Below are 21,656 nucleotides of genomic sequence, written 5' to 3'. Positions count from 1 at the left end.
AAGCTAGTGGAAGGGAGTGCTGGGGCAAGCTTCTCCACAGGTCTTGGTCCTAGATAAATATTTAAATCTTTTTCTTTGTCTAAACAGCTGCTACTTCCTTCTCTAAACACTGGTGGAGAAACTTGGCTAGCTAGCATATTACAGGTAATCACAGCCTGTTCTGCACCTACAAAAATGCTGCTATTGATTCCATGCTCTGTAGATGGCAGCCTTCTCGTCAAAGCAAGTGGTACTCAACTTGTATCATGTAGCACTTCAAAAGATGTTTTAGACATAAGAATTCTTCCAATAGGATATTTAAAACCCAGGGCAAAAATGCTGAAAATGTTGGTTTGTGTCTGCTAGAAATGCTTTTATTCTGTAGACTTACTTTTGCTTAATTGCATTTTACTTTTCAGGGAGAAGTGTGGGGTTGTATAAATTCTTCTTTGCCAGGTAAGAAATACTAGTTTACTGTTGAATTGTGCTGCTTTTTCACAATATGCATGTTTTGATGTTGTGTCTGCTGCCTGCACCTATAGATTTCATGATAATTTAACTTTCATTATGCTTCCATTATAAACTGTATTTGATCTCTAGTTTCCTTTAGTCTAAACTGGGTTACCTGTGCTTTTTTTTTTTTAACACCACTTTTCTTTTCCTAGTTCGAAAATGTTTAATATGTTTGTATAAGTAAACGTGTGCTTCTGTGACACATCCAAGAAATATAATCATTTCTTTCCTTTAAAGGTTTTCTATTATTTTTAGTTTCAACGTATCTTAGCCTGATCTATAAAATCATGGATTATTGCAACTTTGGTCTAGATGCTGTATAATTTGGAAGAAAACTGAGTAACAAGGGGAAATAGTAAGAACTAGACAAACAATTTAAGAAGTGCAGAGGCTCAGATCGAGAACCAAACTGCTTGGTACAGGTGGATTTTTAAAGTTAAAGCATAAATCACAAGACAGGACTGTTATGTTAAAAGGAGAGATCAAAAATGGATGAAATTGGGCTTAACTAATACTATTGTATCGTATGTCATTTCTAAAAGACTGAATGAAATTAGCATGCTATGGTTGGAAAAGTGGTAGTGCGGAAAGAGGAGGCTCTAACAGTTTTATGGCATCTGCTCAGGCTTCTCCCTCGCCTTGCTTCAGAGGCAAACTGTTGATTCCAGTGCATGTAAAGAGATTTGCTGTCTTATATTTTGCTGGTTTTACTTAACCAATAATTTCTTTTGGAGTTGCAGTGCTTCTGTCTCACCTAAAACCTGGTAAATTTTTAATTGGAGACAATACCTAATCTTTATTGAAGCTCAGTAGCTATATACAAATGAGTGGCAACGCTTTTACTACAAGTGAGAAATTCGTATTTTATTTTGAATGTTAAGTTTGTGTAAGCAAGTATGATAGGTTGGCCCTGGCTAGATGCCAGGTGCCCACCAAAGCTGCTCTATCACTCTCCTCTCTCAGGGGAGAGAAAATACAACAAAAGGCTCGTGCGTCAAGATAAGGACAGGGAGATCACTCAGCAATTACCATCATGGGCAAAACAGACCCAAATTGGGGGAAATTAATTTATTACCAATCAAATCAGAGTAGGATAATGAGAAATAAAACCAAATCTTAAAACACCTTCCCTCTAGCTCTCCATTCTTCCCAGACTCAACTTCACTCCCGATTTCTCTATCTCCTCCCCCACAGTGGCACTGGGAGACAGGGAATGGGGGTTGCAGTCAGTTCATAAGACGTTGTCTCTGCCGCTCCTTCCTCCTCAGGGAGGACTCCCCACGCTCTTCCCCTGCTCTAGCATGGGGACCCTCCCACAGGAGACAGTCCTCCACCAACTTCTCCAATGTGAGTCCTTTCCACGGGCTACAGTTCTTCACAAACTGCTGCAGCGTGGGTCCCTTCCACGGGGTCACAAGTCCTGCTGGCAAACCTGCTCCAATGTGGGCTCTGCTCTCCATGGATCCACAGGTCCTGCCAGGAGCCCGCTCCAGTGCAGGCTTCCCACAAGGTCACAGCCTCCTTCGGGTGCTTCCACCTGCTTGGCCGTGGGGTCCTCCATGGGCTGCAGGTGGATGTCTGCTCCACTATCATCCTCCATAGGCTGCAGGGGGACAGCCTACCTCACCATGGTCTTCTCCACAGGCTGCAGGGGAATCTCTGCTCCGGCGCTTGGAGCACCTCCTGCCCCTCCTTCTGCACTGACCTTGGTGTCTGCAGAGTTGTTCCTCTCACATGTTCTCACTCCTCTTTCTGGCTACAATTGCTGTTGCACATTTTTTTATTTTTCCCTTTCTTCAGTATGTTATCCCAGAGGCGCTACCACTGCCACTGATGGACTCAGTCTTGGCCAGTGGCAGGTCCATCTTGGAGCTGGCTGACCTTGGCTCTATTGGACATGGGGGAAGGTTCTAGCAGCTTCTCACAGAAGCCACCCTGGTAGCTCCCTTGCTACCAAAACCTTGTCACGCAAACCCAATACAGCAAGTGAAAAAGCATTGGAAATCTTTGTTAATGAACCACTTCCGAATTGTCTTCCTGTACTTTCTAAACTGGTGTGAGGCCTCTTTAGTGTCTTTATGGTAGGATTCTATTATCCTGATTTATGGGAAAAAAGTGTCTTTATGGTAGGATTCTATTATCCTCTGATTTATGGGAAAAAAGTCACTTCTGTGACAGCACTGGTGCTGTAAATCATAGTTCAGTCCTGTGATAAAAGTGAAATCTTCCTGTAGTATCCTAAGCTTGTATCCTGAACATTATACCTGCACGAAGCCCGTCACTTTTCGTTCTTGCGTGTGAAGTAACATTACTGTTTTTTTCTTCTTTGACATGAGCCATTTTAAAAATTCTTTTAAGTATTCTCCAGTGATTCCACGAACTGTAGGATTTTGTAAGTTAATGATGTGGCACATATAAGATAGCATTACAGGGGAAAATCTTATTCCCTTTCTGGAAAATCAGTTCAGCAGAGTGCCTCTGAGGTGCCTGTACGCTGGTGTATGCAGCATGGGGAGCAAACAGCCAGAAAGCTGCCCTGTTTAGGGAAAATGAAGGCCTGCTGCTGAATGGGGCAGGAAACATGGTGACAAATGACATTGAAAAGGCCATGGCCTTCTTTGCCTTCAGTCTTTACTGGTAAGATGAGCCTTCAGGAATGCCAGATCCCAGAGATCAGTGGTAAAGTCCAGAGCAAGGAAGAGGAGGATCAGGTAAGGTAATATTTAAGCAAACTGAACACAAGTCTGTGGGCCCTCACGGGTAACATTACAAGTGCTGAGGGAGTTGGCTAATGTCATTGCAAGGTCACTCTCAATAATCTTTGAAAGGTCATGGCTATTGAGAGGGGATGCTGAGGACTGGAAGGAAGCAAATGTCACTCCTGCCTTTAGAAAGGGCAAGGAGGATCTGAGGAACTACAGGCTGGTCAGTCTCACCTAAAACCCTGGGAAGGTAATGGAGCAGATCTTCCTGCAAACAATTTCCAAACACATCAAGGACAAGCAGATGATTGGTTATAGTCAGCATGGATTTATGAAAGGGAAATCGTGCTTAACCAACCTGATAACCCTCTATGGTGAGATAACTGGCTTGTTAGATGGGTGTTGTCTATCTCAACTTTAGTAAGGCTTTCAGCACTATTTTCCTAACATCCTTATAGACAAACTGATGAAGCATGGGGTGGATAAGTGGACACTGGAGATGGACTGAAAACTGACTGAGCTGCTGGGCTCAAAGGTTTGTGATTAGTGGCACAGAGTCCAGCTGGAGGCCGGTATCCCAGGGCTTGATACTGGATGTAGTCCTATTTGACATCTTAATTCATGATGGGACAGAGTGCACCCTCAGTGTATTTGCAAATGATACAAAACTGGGAGGAGGGGTTGCTAGATCTGTGTCGTGGTTTAGCCCCAGCCGGCAGCTGGGCACCACGTGGCCACTCGCTCACCCCTCCCCCGTTGGGATGGGGAGGAGAATGGGAAAGACAAAGGCAAAGCCTCATGGGTTGGGATATGGACAGTTTACCAGGACAGCAAAGGGAGAGGGAAATAACAACAATGGTACTTAACAGAATACACAAAACTGGTGACACACAATGCAGTTTCTCACCCAACAACCGTACAGCTCAGATGGCACGCTCAGACCTGTCCCGAAGCCAGACCGTCCCCGAGCCATGTGTCCTGGAGCTGTGCCACCCCTCCCTGACTAGCCCCCATTTATACTGAGCATGATGTCACATGGTATGGAATGCCCCCTTTGGCTAGTTTGGGTCACCTGTCCTGGCTGTGTCCCACCCCAGCTTCTGGTGAAAATTAACTCTATCCTAGCCAAACCCAAGACATTATCCACCCGTTATTCCATACCATCTACGTCATGCCCAGATCCTACACTTCCCAATTAATCACCACCATTTTCCCTGTGGTTGAGACACATATATATACACAGAGATATCATTCCCTTAGTCTATAGGCTATCCCTCTGTGGTATCCATTGAGTTAATTTATACTGTGACTTTGGGCTCCATCTGTCATAATGGTCTCTCAGGGCAGGAGTGATGGTGTGTGCTGTTGGATTGTTGCATGCTGCATCTGGAACTTGCAGCTGTGTGTCTGGCGTGGTCCATGCTTGTGGTCTATGGGTTGAAGATGTTGATTTTCAAGGAAGTTGGTGGGCACCGATTGCTAAGGCTAGTTCTAGTTCCGTCATCACAGCATTCATCCTTCATTAATTTGGGTGATTCTTACTGTAATACCTTTGATACAGCATATAGTAATTGTAGCAATGATAACGTACAATGACAGGTTTATTTAGCAATTAACAACATACAATTTAATTTATCGGCTATTCTCACCCAAAATCAGCTCCCCTTGAAGTACACACCGGACTTCCCCATCCTTCCGCATCACCCACCAAGTGTAACCAGGTCCTTGAGCAAAAGCAATCCCACGGATGGGTTTGCTTTTGTCTGAAGCAGGGATAACGCAGACTGTCTTCCCCAGCATATTCTTCATGCGCACTACTGGGACTTTATCCCCTTCTACAGGATGTGGAAGTTTTGATTGGGCAGGGCCAGCTCGATTGGCAGATCCCCTCGTGTTAACTAACCAGGAGGCCTTTGCTAAATGTGTATCCCAATGTTTGAGGGTCCCACCACCCATTGCTCACAGTGTAGTCTTTAACAGCCCATTGTAGCGTTCGATTTTCCCAGAGGCTGGTGCATGGTAGGGGATGTGATACACCCACTCAATGCCATGCTCTTTGGCCCAGGTGTCTATGCGGTTGTTTCAGAAATGAGTCCCGTTGTCTGACTCAATTCTTTCTGGGGTGCCATGTCGCCACAGGACTTGCTTTGCAAGGCCCAGGATGGTGTTCCGGGCAGTGGCATGGGGCACAGCGTGTTTTTCCAGCCATCCAGTGGTTGCTTCCACCATTGTAAGTACATGGTGCTTGCCTTGGTGGGTTTGTGGGAGTGTGATATAATCGATCTGCCAGGCCTCCCCATATTTATATTTCAGCCATTGTCCTCCATACCAAACAGGCTTTACCCACTTGGTTTGCTTGACTGCAGTGCATGTTTCACATTCATGGATAACCTGTGCGATACTGTCCACCCCTCGATCACGAGCCCATCTATATGTTGCATCTCTTCCTTGATGGCCTGAGGTGTCATGGGCGCACTGAGCTATAAACAATTCACCCTTATGTTGCCAGTCCAAATCCACCTGAGCCACTTCAACCTCAGCAGCCCGATCCACCTGCTGGTTGTTTTGATGTTCCTCAGTGGCCCGACTCTTGGGTACGTGAAGTACTTTTACAACCAGTTTCTCTAGCCAGGCAGCAATATCTTGCCACAATGGGGCAGCCCAGATGGGTTTGCCTCTGCGCTGCCAGTTGCTCTGCTTCCGCTGCTGCAGCCACCCTCACAGGGCATTTGTCACCACCCATGAGTCAGTGTAGAGGTAGAACATCAGCCACTTTTCTCCTTCAGCAATGTCTAAAGCCAGCTGGATGGCTTTTACTTCTGCAAACTGGCTTGATTCACCTTCTCTTTCAGCAGCTTCTGCGACTCGTTGTGTAGGACTCCATACAGCAGCTTTCCATCTCCAATGCTTTCCCATGATGTGACAGGACCCGTCAGTGAACAGGGCATATGGCTTCTCATCTTCTGTTAGTTTATTATACGGTGGCGCCTCTTTAGTGCGTGTCACCTCCTCCTCTGGCGATATTCCAAAATCCTTGCCATCAGGCCAGACTCTTCCAGAATTCCTGGGCGATTGGGGTTTCCTATTTGAGCCCGCTGTGTGATCAGTGCAACCCACTTACTCCACATAGCATCAGTTGCATGATGTGTAGAGAGGACCCTCTCTTTGAGCACTGGCAGTCGGGGTACCAGGAGAAGTTGTGCTTAGTACCAATCACTTCTGAAGCGGCTCAAACCCCTTCATATGCTGCCAATATCTCTTTTTCAGTTGAAGTGCAGCGGGCCTCAGATCTTCTGTATCCCCAACTCCAAAACCCCACAGGCTGGCCTCGAGTCTCCCCTGGTGCTTTCCGCCAGAGACTCCAGGTAGGGCCACTCTCCCCGTCTGCAGTCTAGACCACATTCTTTACATCCGGTCCTGCTCAGACTGGCCCAAGGGCCACCGCATGAACTACTTCCTGTTTAATTTGTTCAAAAGCCTGTTGTTGCTCAGGGCCCCATTTGAAATTGTTCTTCTTCCGGGTTACGTGATAGAGAGGGCTTACAATCAGACTGTAATTTGGAATGTGCATTCGCCAGAAGCCCACAACGCCTAAGAAAGCTTGTGTTTCCTTTTTGCTAGCTGGTGGAGGCACAGCTGCTATTTGTTGATCACATCCATTGGGATCTGATGACGGCCACCTTGCCATTTTATTCCTAAAAACTGGATCTCCTGTGCAGGTCCCATGACCCCCCTTCGTTTTATGGCGAAACTGGCTTTCAGAAGGATTTGGACTATGTTCTTCCCTTTCTCAGAGACTTCTTATGCCGAGTTGCCCCATCCGATGATGTCATCAATGTACTGCAGGTGCTCTGGAGCTTCACCCTGGTCCAACGCAGTCTGGATCAGTCCATGGCAAATGGTGGGGCTGTGTTTCCACCCCTGGGACAGTCAGTTCCAGGTGTACTGGATGCCCCTCCAAGTGAAGGCAAACTGTGGCCTGCACTCTGCCGCCAAAGGGATCGAGAAAAATGCATTCGCCATATCAATTGTGGCATACCACTTGGCTGCCTTTGACTCCAGTTCATATTGAAGTTCCAGCATGTCTGGCACGGCAGCACTCATGGGCAGCGTGACTTCATTCAGGCCACGACAGCCTACTGTCAGCCTCCACTCTCCACTGGACTCCTGCACTGGCCATATGGGACTGTTAAAGGGTGAGTGGGTTCTGCTGATCACTCCCTGACTCTCCAGTTGGCGAATCAGCTTATGGATGGGAATCGGGGAGTCTCGGTTGGTGTGATATTGCCACCGGTGCACCATCATGGTAGCTATTGCCACCTGTTGTTCTTCGACCCTGAGCAACCCCACAACAGAAGGGTCCTCTGAGAGACTGGGCAAGGTAGACAGCTGTTTAATTTCCTCCAACTCCAAGGCAGCAATGCCAAAAGCCCACCGGTAGCCTTTTGGGTCCTTGAAAGACTCTCTCCAGAGGTAGTCTATGCCCAGGATGCAAGGAGCCTCTGGGCCAGTCACAGTGGGGTGCTTTTCCCAGTCATTCCCAGTTAGACTCACTTCAGCCTCCAACAGAGTCAACTGTGGGATCGCCCTGTCACTCCAGAAATAGAGATGGGTTCCACCCCTTCACGGCTTGATGGCATTAAAGTACACTGTGCACCAGTGTCCACTAGGGCCTTGTACTCCTGTGGATCTGACGTGCCAGGCCATGGGATCCACACAGTCCAATAAACCCGGCTGTCCTTCTCGTCCACCTGACTGGAGGCAGGGCTCCTCTAGTCCTGGTCAAAGTATTTGTTAGTCATTTCCTGTGAACATAAATCATAAGTCCCTTTATTAAGAAAGGAAGTCTGACCTGGCCTTCTACTCTGTCTGGGGAACTGCCCACTGTAAACAGGAGCAGCAATTTTCATGGGAGAACCCCCTTTTTTGATTGTGTTTCCTTGCAACTCACGTACCCATGCCTCTAGGGTCGAGGTAGGTTTTCCATCCCACTTCCTCATGTCCTCTCTGTGGTCACGCAGATAAAACCACAGAGTGGCCTGAGATGTGTACTCCCCATATCCTCTCTCTTGATTAGACGAACACTTTCTCTTAATAGCTGAGATAATGGTCTGTACAGATGGGGAGTAGGATGTGTCCTCTTTGAGTTGCTGGAACTCCTGGGACAGTTTTTTCAAACAGGTTTTTGGACTTTTCTGCCAGTTTTTCCACAGGTGAGATGGAGGCTCCTAGGGAGGAAGAGACTTTCTTTGTATTGCCAGAGTTGCAATTCATCCACCATTTGTGTCCCTCGCCTTCTTTCCCGGTCAGTACTGCCAATGAGTTAGCATATGACAATGGGGTGCTCCATAGAAACTTCCGCAACATGGGTCGTGTGCACTGGACTTCATCTGGATCTTTGGATGATTGCTCGTTGTTCAGGTCATTATAAATCACCCCCAGCACAGCTAATTCCCTCAGGTACTGGATACCTGTCTCCATGGTGGTCCACTTGCCTGGGTGACATACAACATCTTCCTTTAAAGGATACCTTTCCTTCACACCTGTCATGGGGGTTGGAGTAGCCACAGCGCCTGTTGTGGAGGTTTGAGTCTAGGCACATAAGGACAAGAAGGTGACTGGGAACAGTCAGCACAGGCACACCAAGGGCAAATTTAGCCTGATAGCTTTCCATAACAAAAAGACGGGTTTAGTGAAAAAAGTGGAGAACAGTGTACAGTGTCCACCTTGACTTTAAAAACGTTTTTGCACGGTTTCCCACTGTATCTTTAGAGTAAAACTAGTGAAACACGGATAGGATGGGTGGGCTACAAGGTGGGCGACAAACTGCCTGGACAGTAGACCTCAAAGATTAGCAGTCAGCAGTTCAGTGTCTAAGTGTTGGCCACTTAGAAGTGGTATAATATAGGAGTGAAACCAATACTGTTAATAGCTTTACTAGAGAGTCAGACAGTGGGACAGAAAAAGTCCTCAGCAGATACACATACGAGCTTAAGCTGGGAGCTGTCATCAATATACTGGAAGGTGGAGCTGCCACTCAGATGCATTTCAACAGGCTGTAGGAATGGGCTGACAAAAACTCAAGCAGTTCGACAAAGACAAACCCAGAAACCTTGCAGCTGAAATGGAATAACCCCATGCAACAGTACAGGCTAGGTGCTCACTGCCTAGAAAGCAGCTTTGCAGAAAAGGGTGTTGGGTCCTGGTGGAAGACAAGTTGAACATGGTTCAGCAGTGCACCAATGCAGCACTGAAAGCTAACAGCATACTGCACTTCGTTAGCAACAGCACTGCCAGCAGGTTGAAGGAAGATGACCATTCTGTTAGGCGCTGGTGAGGCCACAGCTGTAACACCAAACCCAGTTTTGTGCCACCCCTGTGCAAGAAACGTTATTGATGAACTGCAGAAAGTCCAGTAAAGGCCACAGAGGATGCTGGACTTCATGACACATCGAGACAGGCCAAGGTAAAAGAATCTGTTCAAACTGAAGAAGGGTTAATAGGGAGCAGAGGGAGTGTAAATTCCTGCCTTCCAGTACCTGAAGATGGATTATAAAAAAAAAAAAAAAAATATCAGACTGTTCGCAGAATTGCACAGTGGAATGATGAGCTGCAAAAGTAACAAGCTGCAGCAAAAGAAATTCTGACTGGATGCAAAGGAAAAAAAAAAATTCTTCACAATGAGAGTAGTTAAGTGCCGGAACAGATTCCTCAGAGAGGCCATGGAAAGCCCATCCTTGAGGACATTAAAAGCTTGACTAACAAGATCCTGAGCAACCTGATTTAATTTTGAAGCTAGCACCTCTCTGAACAGGAGGTTAGATAAAACGACTCTTCCAATTTAAATTATTTTGCATAGCTATAGTTGGGAAGAAATCTTACTTTACCTTACTGACTTTCACAGACAATTACTGAATCATGTAAATTTACCTTTCTTCCCCAGGTGTCTTTCAGACCATTTTGTAATATTGCTCATCTCATTTCCCTACAACAGTAGCAATATTTTAACAGTTTATTACAAGATGCCTTTACCTCATCAATCTTTTTGGTGCAGTTTTCGTTGCTGTTTTGGTTTGGTTTTGTTTTTTTAAAGTTTCATGGAAGTGTTAATGTAAGTTGAGCTCAGCACATTTTAAATTACTTTCTGGTCTCACATTAATCATGTTTTTAGTTCTTGTTCCTTTAGCAGTCCAAATAAGTAAAACACACAAAAAAAAATAGAAACCAGGCAACAAAAGGGATGGAAACAGACCTATTAATGTGGAATACGAAACTGGAAATTACAGGAATAACTGAAACATGGATGCATTTCAGACCTTTCAGAAGGAGAAATACATTACAGTTCTATTCTAAATTTGCAACACATCGTGGAAAGGTAAAATGAGAACAATAGTACTGGTTTTGGAAATGAGAGCAAGAAAATAGCTGCAGGAGTATTTGGGGTCTATCTGGTGTCATAGAATAATATAATAACTGAGGTTGGAAGGGATGTCAGAAGATCGTGTATTTCAACTTCCTGCTCAAAGCAGGGCCAACTATGAGGCCAGACCATGTCACTCAGGGTTTTATCCAGTCAGGTCATGACAACCTCTGAGGATGGAGAATACACAGCCTCTGTGTTTTCATGGTGGAAAAGTTCCTCCTTACAACCAGGTGGAACTCTCTAGTTTCAATTTATGACTGCTCCCACTATATACGACTGTGAAGAGCCTGGCTCTGTCTTCTGAGCAATCTTATTACAGTTATCAGAAGGCTGCTCTGAGGTGCTCCTTCTTCCCCAGGCTAAAGGCAGTTCCCTCAGCCTCTCCAGAGAGGGCATGTGCTCCAGCCCCCTGATCACCTTGAGGACTCTCTGCTAACTTGTTCCAGTTAACTGGACACAGTATTCTTAGATGTGGTCAGCAAGTGCTGACTAAATGGGGAGAATCATTTCTCTAGACCTACTGGCTATGCTGCTGTTAATACAGCCCAGGATGCCTTCTTTATTGTTGGGACACCCCGGGTTCCTTTTCTGCAAATCTGCTCCCTGGCAAATCAACCTCCAACCCGTACCGTTGCAAGTGATTCTTTGTCCCCAGGTGCAGGGGACCTTTCATTTGTCCTTGCTATATTTCACAAAGTTCCTGTTGGCCAATTCCTTCCACCTGTCCAGGTCCCTCTGGATGACAGTCCTACCATTAAGATTATCAACTTTTTGTTCCAGCTTGGTATTGCCTGAAAACTCAACAAGAGTGGAATCTGTTGCCTCCTTCAGGTCATTAATAAAGATGCAATATCCTAGATCTGAGCCCTTAAAAACCAAACTACATTAGGCAGCAAGTCTCATCTGCAGATGAGTGCCTCCATCCCCTGCAGAAGGGAGGCCTTCTCTTGATGGCACTGTTTACAACCAGTTGATTAGGCCAAGATGGCTCCCTAATGTACCTCCTCACCTGTTTTAAGGCCCCAAATTTATTTTGTAGTGCATATCCAAAGACAGGCCAAGAAACATCTTCCTATTGTCAGGAGTCACAAACTTTCAGTCTCCACTAAACATAGCCTCCAGTCATCCTTCTTTCCATGCAATGCATAGTTCAGGCTATTGCCCTTGCAGGTTCTTCATGAAGACCTTGTCGAGCTCCCGTTTACACTGAGGCAATGTTTCTCTCCTCAGCTTCTTTATCTGACAGTTCAGGAAGCTGACCAGAACATGACAGTTTGAGTGCCATTGACTCAAAGAGAGAGATCATCCTTTCCCTACAGCCCAAGACTTGGATAGACACATTCTTCCTCCAGAGCTCCCTCTGGGTCAAGACCTCTATCTAACATGTCATGAGTGGTTGGCCCAGCCAGTGCCAGAGACTGTCCTGCTGGAGAGAGCAGGTGCACACAGTCTCAAGCAGTACATCTGCACCTCCTGCTGGCTCTTTCCACAAGAAATGGCTGTGTTAATGCCCAAACTCCTGCCTGTGCACCCTGGCTGCTGGCACTCCCTAAGCATTAGTTAAATAGAAATACAGAGCGCAAGCCTGCTCTCTTTCCCTGCCGTCCGTGGCGGGCAATTTCAATGTTTTATGGTTCAAACTACCAAGTCTAGGAGGAAAGCATTTTTTTTAATTATTATTATGAAATAAATTATCATGTCAGGATGGTACAGTGCAGTGGTACAGACAAGGCAACAAATATTTTAGAAAAGGTGTTTCAAAAGGTGGAAAAAGGCAAATCATTTAGCCAACTCTGTTCCCTTACAGTCACCTCCCATGTATGTAAACCTTCATCCTACAAATTTCATGTTTAAGATAAGGGATTAAGTATCAGATAATACATTCCAAAATGGATTCAGCAAAGACAAAGTATTTGAATTGCACTGCACAAAATGGTTAAATTACAGAACATGCAAACCAGTAGAAAAATAGTAGACAGCCCCAGTTTGTTGGCCTGCATCCAAGGGGCATTCAGAAAATTATGCTAGCAGCCTGATGTGAGGTAACTAAGACAGGTCCTTGTAGAACAATTTGAGGGGTGCCAGTCTTGCTTTAGACTAGTTCTAGACCTCTCACCATGAAGACTCTGAATATGCTGACTATCTGAGTAGAAAGAGATCCCCCAGATGAGGCAAGATCAAAATATCTTACAAAAAACACAGAAAACCCTACACAATAATTAAAACTGGTATAACAGAAATGGGATGAAATTTGACAGTAAAAAAGCTCAAGGCCTTTCATGAAGGGCTAACAGTAATTCACATGATAAACTGGGAACTGCCCCCTCAATGCAGCTACTAAACCTGCAAATTAAATTTCTTTATATACAGGAATGGATCTCTTTCACTTATTCGTAAGTTTTAACACAATTTTTAAGACTGAGCGCTATACTTTTGTTTATAAGACCATGTACAGTTTTGCCTACCTGTATTCAGAGAGATAAACTTATGCTGGAAGGGCTGCAAAAATTATTATAGTAATTGAGAGAATGTCTTATACAAAGAGACTATAAGACTTTTCCCTGTTTGGCCTAGTAACAGGAAAGCTGAAAGGGCATTTGGTTGCATTCTATACATATATCAGGGCGGGAGAAGTGCAATTTAAACTAAAAGTTTTCTTAGTACAATCACAGATAAATGTAAACTTAATAATAACCAGGTTTAGTGCTTGAATAGCCCCAAAGCAGGTAATGAAGAAATGGGGCCAGCTATGATGTAAGGACACAATTTTAATATAAAAATTCTGTGTATGTGTATGTATGTTTTACTGATGTAAAAATTTTATCTATATAGATTTATATAAACACACACACAAAGCTGTACAACATACTATCCAAAGGTACAAATCTAAACATAAGTTGTGGAAAAATATTTTCCAAGTTTGAATTTAGCACAAACAGCTCTTTGTTATGAGAGGAAGGTAAGCAAGCAGATTTTTGCTGGATTCACAAAGCCATATATCATTTGCCATATATTGATGGCATTAAAGTACACTGTGCACCAGTGTCCACTAGGGCCTTGTACTCCTGTGGATCTGACGTGCCAGGCCATGGGATCCACACAGTCTAATAAACCCGCTTGTCCCTCTTGTCCACCTGACTGGAGGCAGGGCTTCTCTAATCCTGCTCATCGTATTTGCTACTCCTTGCAGAAATTACTTAGAGGTCCCTTCAAGAGGATCATACATACGAGTAGGCCTTCCACTCATTCTGGGGGACTGCCTGTTTGAAACAGGAGCGGCATTTTTCCTGGAAGAATCCCCTTTTGTGACTGTTTTGCCTCGCAACTCACATACCCATGCCTCTAAGGTCGAGGTAGGTTTTCCATCCCACTTCCTCATGTCCTCTCCGTGGTCATGCAGAAAAACCCACAGGGTGCCTTGTGGTGTGTACCCTCTATATCCTCCTTCCTGAGCAGAGGGACGCTTACTCCTAATAGCTGAGATACTGGTCCATACAGGTAGGGAGTTGGACATACACTCTCTGAATTGCTGGAACTCCTGGGACGGTTTCTGCACAGCCAAGATGAGGGAGGAAGAGAGACTCTTCATATTGCCAGAGTCGGCCAGCCATTTCATCCACTGTTGGCGCCAGTCCATTACCACCAGTTACTGTTCCTGTCCATTACCACCAGTGATGGTGCGCTCTGTACAAACTTCCGCGACATGGGTCGTGTGCACTGGACTTCATCAGGGTCTGTGGGCAACTGCGCGTTGTCTGGGTCATAGTAAACCATCTCCTGCACAGCTAATTAGGTCAGGTACTGGATACCTCATTCCGTGGTGGTCCGCTTGCCTGGCTGACATACATCTTCGCTGAAGGGAACATCTTCACCTTTCCTTCACACTTGACAGGAGTCGCCTCCAGAGGCTGAGGGCCTGTGCCTCTTTCCCAATTGCCTTGTCAATGCCCCCTTCCCTAGACAGAGATCCCAGCTGCTTGGCCTCCCTACCCTCTAATTCCAGGCTACTGGCCCCGTTATCCCAGCATCAGGGCAGCCAGGTAATAATGTACTCCCCTGGAAGGCAGCTGAAATCTTTCCTTATATCTCGCAGCTCACTCAGGGACAGGGATTGGGTGATTACTTCTGGTTTGGGCTCTTCTTCCTGTTCTCGTGATGGTCCCCGTTCATCATCATCCTTCACTAAGTGAACTGATTTCCTCGTGTATTTCTTGTGTATAGGGGCGACTGATACTGGTACGGGTTGGTTTTTTGGTTCACCTGCAGTCCCTGTTACAGGGGTTTGAGTAGCCACAGTGTCTGTCGCCGGGGTTTGCGTGTCCACAGTGCCTGTCTTGGTGGTTGGACCAGCCACCATGCTTCTTGCGGGGGTTGGGCTAGCCACTGTGCCTGTCATGGGGGTTTGGGTAGCCGCCATGCCGGTGGGTCTGTTCTCACTCTCTTCCCCCTGATGGCGCTGCCTATTATCGAGCAGTGTTTGGTAGATACTGGCCAGGGCCCAGCACAGGGCGGTAAGTTGTGCCTCCTTGGAATAGCCACAGCATTTTTCTTTCAAATATTCTACCACTTTGTCAGGGTCCTGTAGTTGTTCGGGAGTGAAGCTCCAAACCATGGGGGCTGAGAAGTTCTCTAGATACCTGCCCATATTCTCCCACATGCCATGCCAGCCCTGACTATTCAGCCTCGGGGAAGATCCCTGGGTGATATTCTTAAAACACTTTTTTGTAACCCTGAACAAGATTTGAAACACATTCAGAAGATATAATAATAGGAATATACTGGCCTGAACTTTCCAAGGGTATTCAGAGTTCTCAAAAGCTGCTGTGACTAGCCTGAACGGAAAAGGGGAGGTAAAAGGGTGGGAGAAGGTAACCCCCCCGCCCTGGCCTTTCCCATAGATGGGGTGCGATTATTAATCAATTCAAAAAGATGTCGTCTGAGGTACGGGCATGACAGCAAAGCCCCATACAAATACCAACTTAAGCTCATGACCATTGATGTTATCATATCCTAAGCTGATATTGCACAGTACAGCAAAATGAGTATCCGGGCCCCTCTCCCAGAGATGATAAACAGCATTGCAAGGAGTGCATACAGCAAATAAGGGTTTAGATACCACAGCCATGTGATCAGACAAAACACCATTGTGACCAGCAGCTCTTTAAAATAATGCAATAAATACTTATAACAACTTTGTTTTAACACAGTCGGGTCAAATCTGTCGTTATCTCAACTCTTCATGCCCCACTGTTGGGTACCAAAAAGGACTGTCGTGGTTTAGCCCTAGCCAGCAGCTGAGCACCACGTGGCTGCTCACTCACCCCCCACTCCCCCCACTTCCCCACCCCCCCACCTGGTGGGATGGGGAGGAGAATGGGAAAGACAAAGGCAAAGCCTCGTGGGTACAAAACTGGTGACACAATGCAGTTTCTCACCCAACGACCATACAGCTCAGACCCATCCCCAAGCCACACATCCTGGAGCCACACCATCCCTCCCTGACTAGCCCCCTTTTATACTGAGCATGATGTCACATTGTATGGAATACCCCCTTTGGCTAGTTTGGGTCACCTGTCCTGGCTGTGTCCCATCCCAGCGTCTGGTGAAAATTAACTCCATCCTAGCCAAACCCAGGACAACCTGATAGTTGTGCTGCCATTCAGAGGGATGTTGACAAATCAGAGAAATAGGCAGGCAGGAACCTTGTGAAGTTCCAAAAAAGGAAATGCAAAGTCTTGTACCTGATGAAGGCCCCATGCTCCACAGCACACAGGAAACTTGACCAGCTGGAAAGCAGCTTTGTAGAAACATGCCTGGGGATCCTCGTGGATAGCAAGTAGAACATGATCCAGCAATGTGCCCTTGTAGCAAAGAAGGCCAACAGGACCCAGGCTGCATTAGGGAGAGTGTTGCCAGCAGATCAAGGGAGGCGTTCCTTCCCCTCTACTCAGCAATGAGTAGACCACATCAGGGATACTGTGTCCAGTTTTGGGCATTTTGGTGCAAGAAGGATATGAAGACACTGGAGCAAGTCCAGCAAAGAGCCACTTTAAGATGATTAAGGGACTGGAACATATATGAGGACAGGCTGAGAGAGCTGGGATTGGTTACCATTGTCAAGAAGAGAAAGCTGAGGGAGGTAGATCATATCAACATGTATAATGATCTGATGGAAGTGTGTAAAGAAGATGGAGCCATGCTCTTCTCCGTGTTATCCAGTGGCAGGACAAGAGGCAGTGAGCACAGATTGAACAACGGCAACTTCTATTTAAACATAAGAAAAAACTTCTTTACTGTCAGGATGATTGAACAGTGGAAGAGGTTGCTCAGAGAGGTTTTGGAGTCTCCATCTGTGGAGGTACTCAAAACCTTATTGGGTGTGGTCCTGAGCAGTGTGCTCTAGCTGACCTTGCTTTGAGCAGGGAGGTTGGACTAAACAGTCTCCAGAGGTTCCTTCCAAGCTGAGTGATTCTGTGTTTTTCCTTCTGATTTTTCTCCCCTTTGACTACCCTCAGTACAGAGTGTATTTCATAACAGTTTAGAATGGGGCCACAAACTGAATTTTGACTGGATCAGCATCTCTGATTTTTTCATAGTGCAACACACACACTCCACACACACTCACTCTCTCTCGTAGAATGTTTCCAAAATTTAGAATGTTTTTCTTATCACAAAAGTGTATCAGAGATGACATTCTAATTTTTAATGTTTATGCAGCTTCTTAGCTCTGTTTCTGACTTCAATACTCTTGTGGAGACTGCAGTCAAATGTTTATAATAAGGAAATAATCTGTGTGTTGTAAGTCATCTCACTTACGTGATGTGGCTTCTGGAAACTTTTTGGAGGAGATGTGGCACAAGAGCCTGTGTTACGCAACTAGATGATATTTTATAGTTCAGGGATCTGTATTGTACTTCTATCAGTTAATTTGGTACTTACCAAATTAATCAGAACTATGGACTCCAGTCAATTGTGCACTGAAGGTGTATTTTTGTCTAGAAACGCATGCATTTTAATTACCATGACTACAAAATTAATTTATAAGTTGCTGTATTAAAATTGCAGTTCAATGTTTTTTGAAGATGTAACATCTTTTTTTTCTCTGCAAGCTTGTCTGCTACTCGTAAATATCCTGGGGAGAGGGCCACTTGCCAAGAAAATACTAACTATAGCTGAAACTTATCAGCGTTCTTAACTTGGCATGTATTTGCAGCTTGCTTCATTCTTTTAGCACAGTTTAGTTCCAGTAAAAGTATGCCTGAAAACCACAGGTTCTGTATTGCACAAAGTAGGGATGCTTGATTACTGAGTGGTGATTCACTGGTGACTCTTCAGTGGTGACATTGCCCCTAAAAATGTACAGCTGTATTTATTATGTGTTTCTCTTGGTTATAGTTGGTTATTGTAGCAGAGATTTCTGAAAATCTTGTTTTCGTATTGCACATGATATTTCTTTTAGGGTTTTTTTAAGATTGCTTATACCTTACAATACCAATCCTACTAATAAATATTCTACCGAACGTTGCTGTTTTGATTGAAAGGAGTCTGTACATAGCTCCACATGTGAAAGTTATCCAGAAACAACTGCTACATTATTTTAGGCCTAAAATAGAATGTAGTGAGTAGTTGATTTGACAAATAACTATACATATGTAATTAGACATATGCGTATGACTTCCATGTCATGCTTTTACTTTTGGAATTAAAGCAATGCATCACATTCTGAGTTTTTGAACATTGATTACAAACTATTGATGTGTGCACAGCAGCCATCTCTTTGACACTTTCAAAAAGCTGCTCAATCTCTGAAAAACTAGTGCCATACCCCAATTATGGAAGTGGAAGGTGAGCTGAATTTGCAGTTTTTCATGGCCTTCACAGCTTCTTTGAACTAGTTTGAATTGGAAGGGTGAGCCAATACTCTGAATAGATGTGAAGATGATTTGGTCTCCAAAAAGACCAGTAAATCAGTGGCCTACAGTGTTTCCAGAAGGTCTGGACCATTCTGATGGTACGCGGCCACTTCAAACTGACAGAATGCAGGCTGCAACCAAAAGCTGGTCTTCACCTTTGCCTCTCTGCTCCTTCCACCTGCTATGCAATCCTGCTACCTTGCTTGTGTCAAGCATTAAGGTTTTAATTTGCATTTTAATAAATGTAATTAATATTTTAATTTGCTGAGGAAATATGTTAATTTAGCTAAAGATCTTGCTCCCCCTTTATACATTTACTATTAGTGTGTTTTCATAATTTGCCCATCAGAATGTCATGAAAGACTGATACTCGTAAGACTTCCTATTCCACCTGTGTTTGTAAAGCCAACAGAGTGTGTTTTAAAGGCAATTTTGTTCATGATAAATACCTGCTGGTGATTGTTTTCCATTAATTGCAACAATTTTTAATGACTTTTTTTCAGTATTTTCTTAGCATTTGATTTAAAGCTCACTGGTCTCACTCCTAGCTCTTTCACTTCCCTTTTTTAAAGTGGACGTTCCATGTGACTTTTCTGAATAGACATTTCTACTAGGCTTAAGAGCATTTTTTAAAATTCAGTGACTGATTCTTTTACTTCGTACTTTTTATTTCTACATGAAGGATATAATCTGTGCATGTCCTAAAATACTGCTTTATGTTTAAAATATTCATAACAAAAATGAGTGGTTCATTTGAGCTAAATAATTCCACCTCCCACTCTAAGGAAAAAGTGTAACAGATTTGCCACAGCTGCTGGGCAGCTGCATAGGTTAAACCTTCTCTTTAATCATTTCTGTCTTTAAAGTTATGTGAGAAATAGATACAGGAATGCATTCTTCTTTTATTTGATTTCTGATGTCTGGAAAACATCAGAAAATCTATAATTGTGAGTAGATCAAGAGGATGAAACAACTTATGGCAGCAATTTGCTTTTCTGTGTAACTTTATGGTAAGAAATGAGGATAAGGGAATAGTGAAATAAATGGAAAAAGGGAGATGGGAAACTTTTATTGAAGATAATTCTGTATATAAAACCATTTTATCAGGGGAGATAAACTACAGAAGAAGTGTCGTGGTTTAACCCTGGTCAGCAGCTAAGCACCGCACAGCCACTTGCTCACTACCCCATCAACGGGATGGGGGGAGAATCAGTAGGGTAAGTTAGAAAACTTATGGGTTGAGATAAAGACAGCTTAATAATTAAAAAATGGAAGAAAAAAACCAACAAAAAGCAAGGAAAAAACCCCAAACCCAAGAAGAACAAATGATGCAAAAGAAAACAATTGCTCACTACCAAATGACTGATGCCCAGCCAAGTCTCTGAGCAACAGCAAACCCCACTGACCTCAACTCAATTTTATTGATGAGTTCAATGTCATATGGTCTGGGATATCCCTTTGGTCAGTTGGGGTCAGCCGTCCCATCCCAACTCCTTGTGCATCCCCAGCCTATTCGCTAAAGGGTCCGTATGAAAAGCAGAAAAGGCATTGACACTGTGTAAGCACTGCTCAGCAATAACTAAAACATCCCCATGTTATCAACACTGCTTTCATCACAAACCCAAAATATAGCCCCATACCAGCTATTGTGAAGAAATTTAACTCCATCCCAACCAGAACCAGTATAGGAAGCTTGAAGAAAAAGTAAGAAATATATTCTGTGTTGACAAAGTTGGTAGAAAAACATGCTATTGAAACCAACAAGAGAATGTGTCTGTAGGAGATAATGTTGGTAATTTTAATGAGGTTTTTCTTTTCTTGTTAGTTTCTGTTGGCTTATATTTCACATTAGATAAATCAAATTATCAAACTCTGATACTTCCAGTGAACATACAAAATAGTGTGCATAAAGCATCTTTAAACTCTGTGTATAGAAGGTACTTCATAATTTTCAAGTTCAGCATTTATTAAGGCACAGACTTGCGCTTTACTTGCTTAAAGTTGTTTTGGAATGACTTCATAAATTCCAATAAAAACATAATCCGTAAATAGGCTTCTTGAATAAGAACAGGATTATGAAATTTGAAAAGTAAATGACTCAAGGGAAGGGAAAATAATGGCATAGTTTTGCTTTCTACTGTAATATGTACTGTCATTTTCACAGGAGTTTTGAAGAAGTCTGACGGGTGGGTTGGTTTAGGTTGCTGTGAGCTAGCTATTGCTGTGGAATGTCGGCAAGCATGTAAACAGGTAAGGTTTTCTAATTGTTTTTCTTTGGTTAATGTCAAATGATGCCATGTTGATTTCATTTATGTATTACTGTTTATGAATTTCAGGCTTAATGCAATTTTTATATCAAAATCAAATTACCAGATAAACTCTTTTTAAAATTGCAAAATATGACTAGGTACTTCCCAGGAAGTACTACTGGTGATAAATGCCAACAACCAAATTCAAAAAAACCAAAAAAATTTACATTTTTTAAGTGAATTTTCAGCAAAAAAGTAAAAGTTCAAGTCTACTGAGATGAAAACCTAGTTTAAAAAAAATGGTGGTTTATTGGCGGGGGGATTTTTTTGGATATGTTTTTTTTAGGTGTGCTGTAGGACTAGGCTGCTCGCTATGACTTCATGAGCCTGAAGAAGAAATGTTAAGACCTTAGTGTTAGTTGTGCCTTTTTTGTACATTCTGATACCACATATAATTGCTCAGTAATGAAGAGATAGTTAAGATGAAATCTTACTGGGTTTGAAACTTTGACACCACAGAAGTTCCAGGGTGAGAGCTGGTGAGCTGGCTGCAGGCATGTCCTAGCACCACTGCACTTGACAAATGGAGCTAATCCCCTTAGTTTTGCTTTGCAGGCAGCAGGCTTGTGATTATTGCTGGTGTGTTCTAGTTTGTTACTTTGTAGTAATTTATTGACTGAATCCATAAAGATTCTGAAGCTCTCTTTGGTTATGCTAAGCTTAATTTCTTGAATTTTTTTTGTCACAATCGCTACATGAAAGTTGTTATTTTAAAATAATGCTGAGTGAAAGGCAATGTGTGGCTGTTTCTAAGCTCTCTGTTTTTGCAGTGTAATGTTTAGTGATGCAACATTGTGGTTACAGCCCCAAATGGATT

At 43.9% G+C, this 21,656-nt stretch overlaps 1 protein-coding gene across 4 annotated transcripts in view; it reads left to right on the top strand.

The window, feature by feature from the left end:
* The window catches only part of RECK (reversion inducing cysteine rich protein with kazal motifs), an 86,030-nt gene that overhangs the window by 19,737 nt on the left and 44,637 nt on the right, over positions 1-21,656 (top strand). For all 4 annotated transcript variants that reach the window (XM_054818577.1, XM_054818576.1, XM_054818575.1 and 1 more), the window contains exons 4-5: positions 399-435; positions 20,695-20,780. In XM_054818577.1, coding sequence (XP_054674552.1) covers positions 399-435; positions 20,695-20,780 — 123 coding nt within the window. The remainder of the gene's footprint in view (positions 1-398; positions 436-20,694; positions 20,781-21,656) is intronic.

The sequence above is a fragment of the Grus americana genome, chromosome 2 (genome assembly GCF_028858705.1).
Source record: "Grus americana isolate bGruAme1 chromosome 2, bGruAme1.mat, whole genome shotgun sequence".
NCBI classification, from domain to species: domain Eukaryota; kingdom Metazoa; phylum Chordata; class Aves; order Gruiformes; family Gruidae; genus Grus; species Grus americana.
Note: the sequence above shows the minus strand (reverse complement) of the source record. Positions and strands in the feature narration are given on the sequence as shown.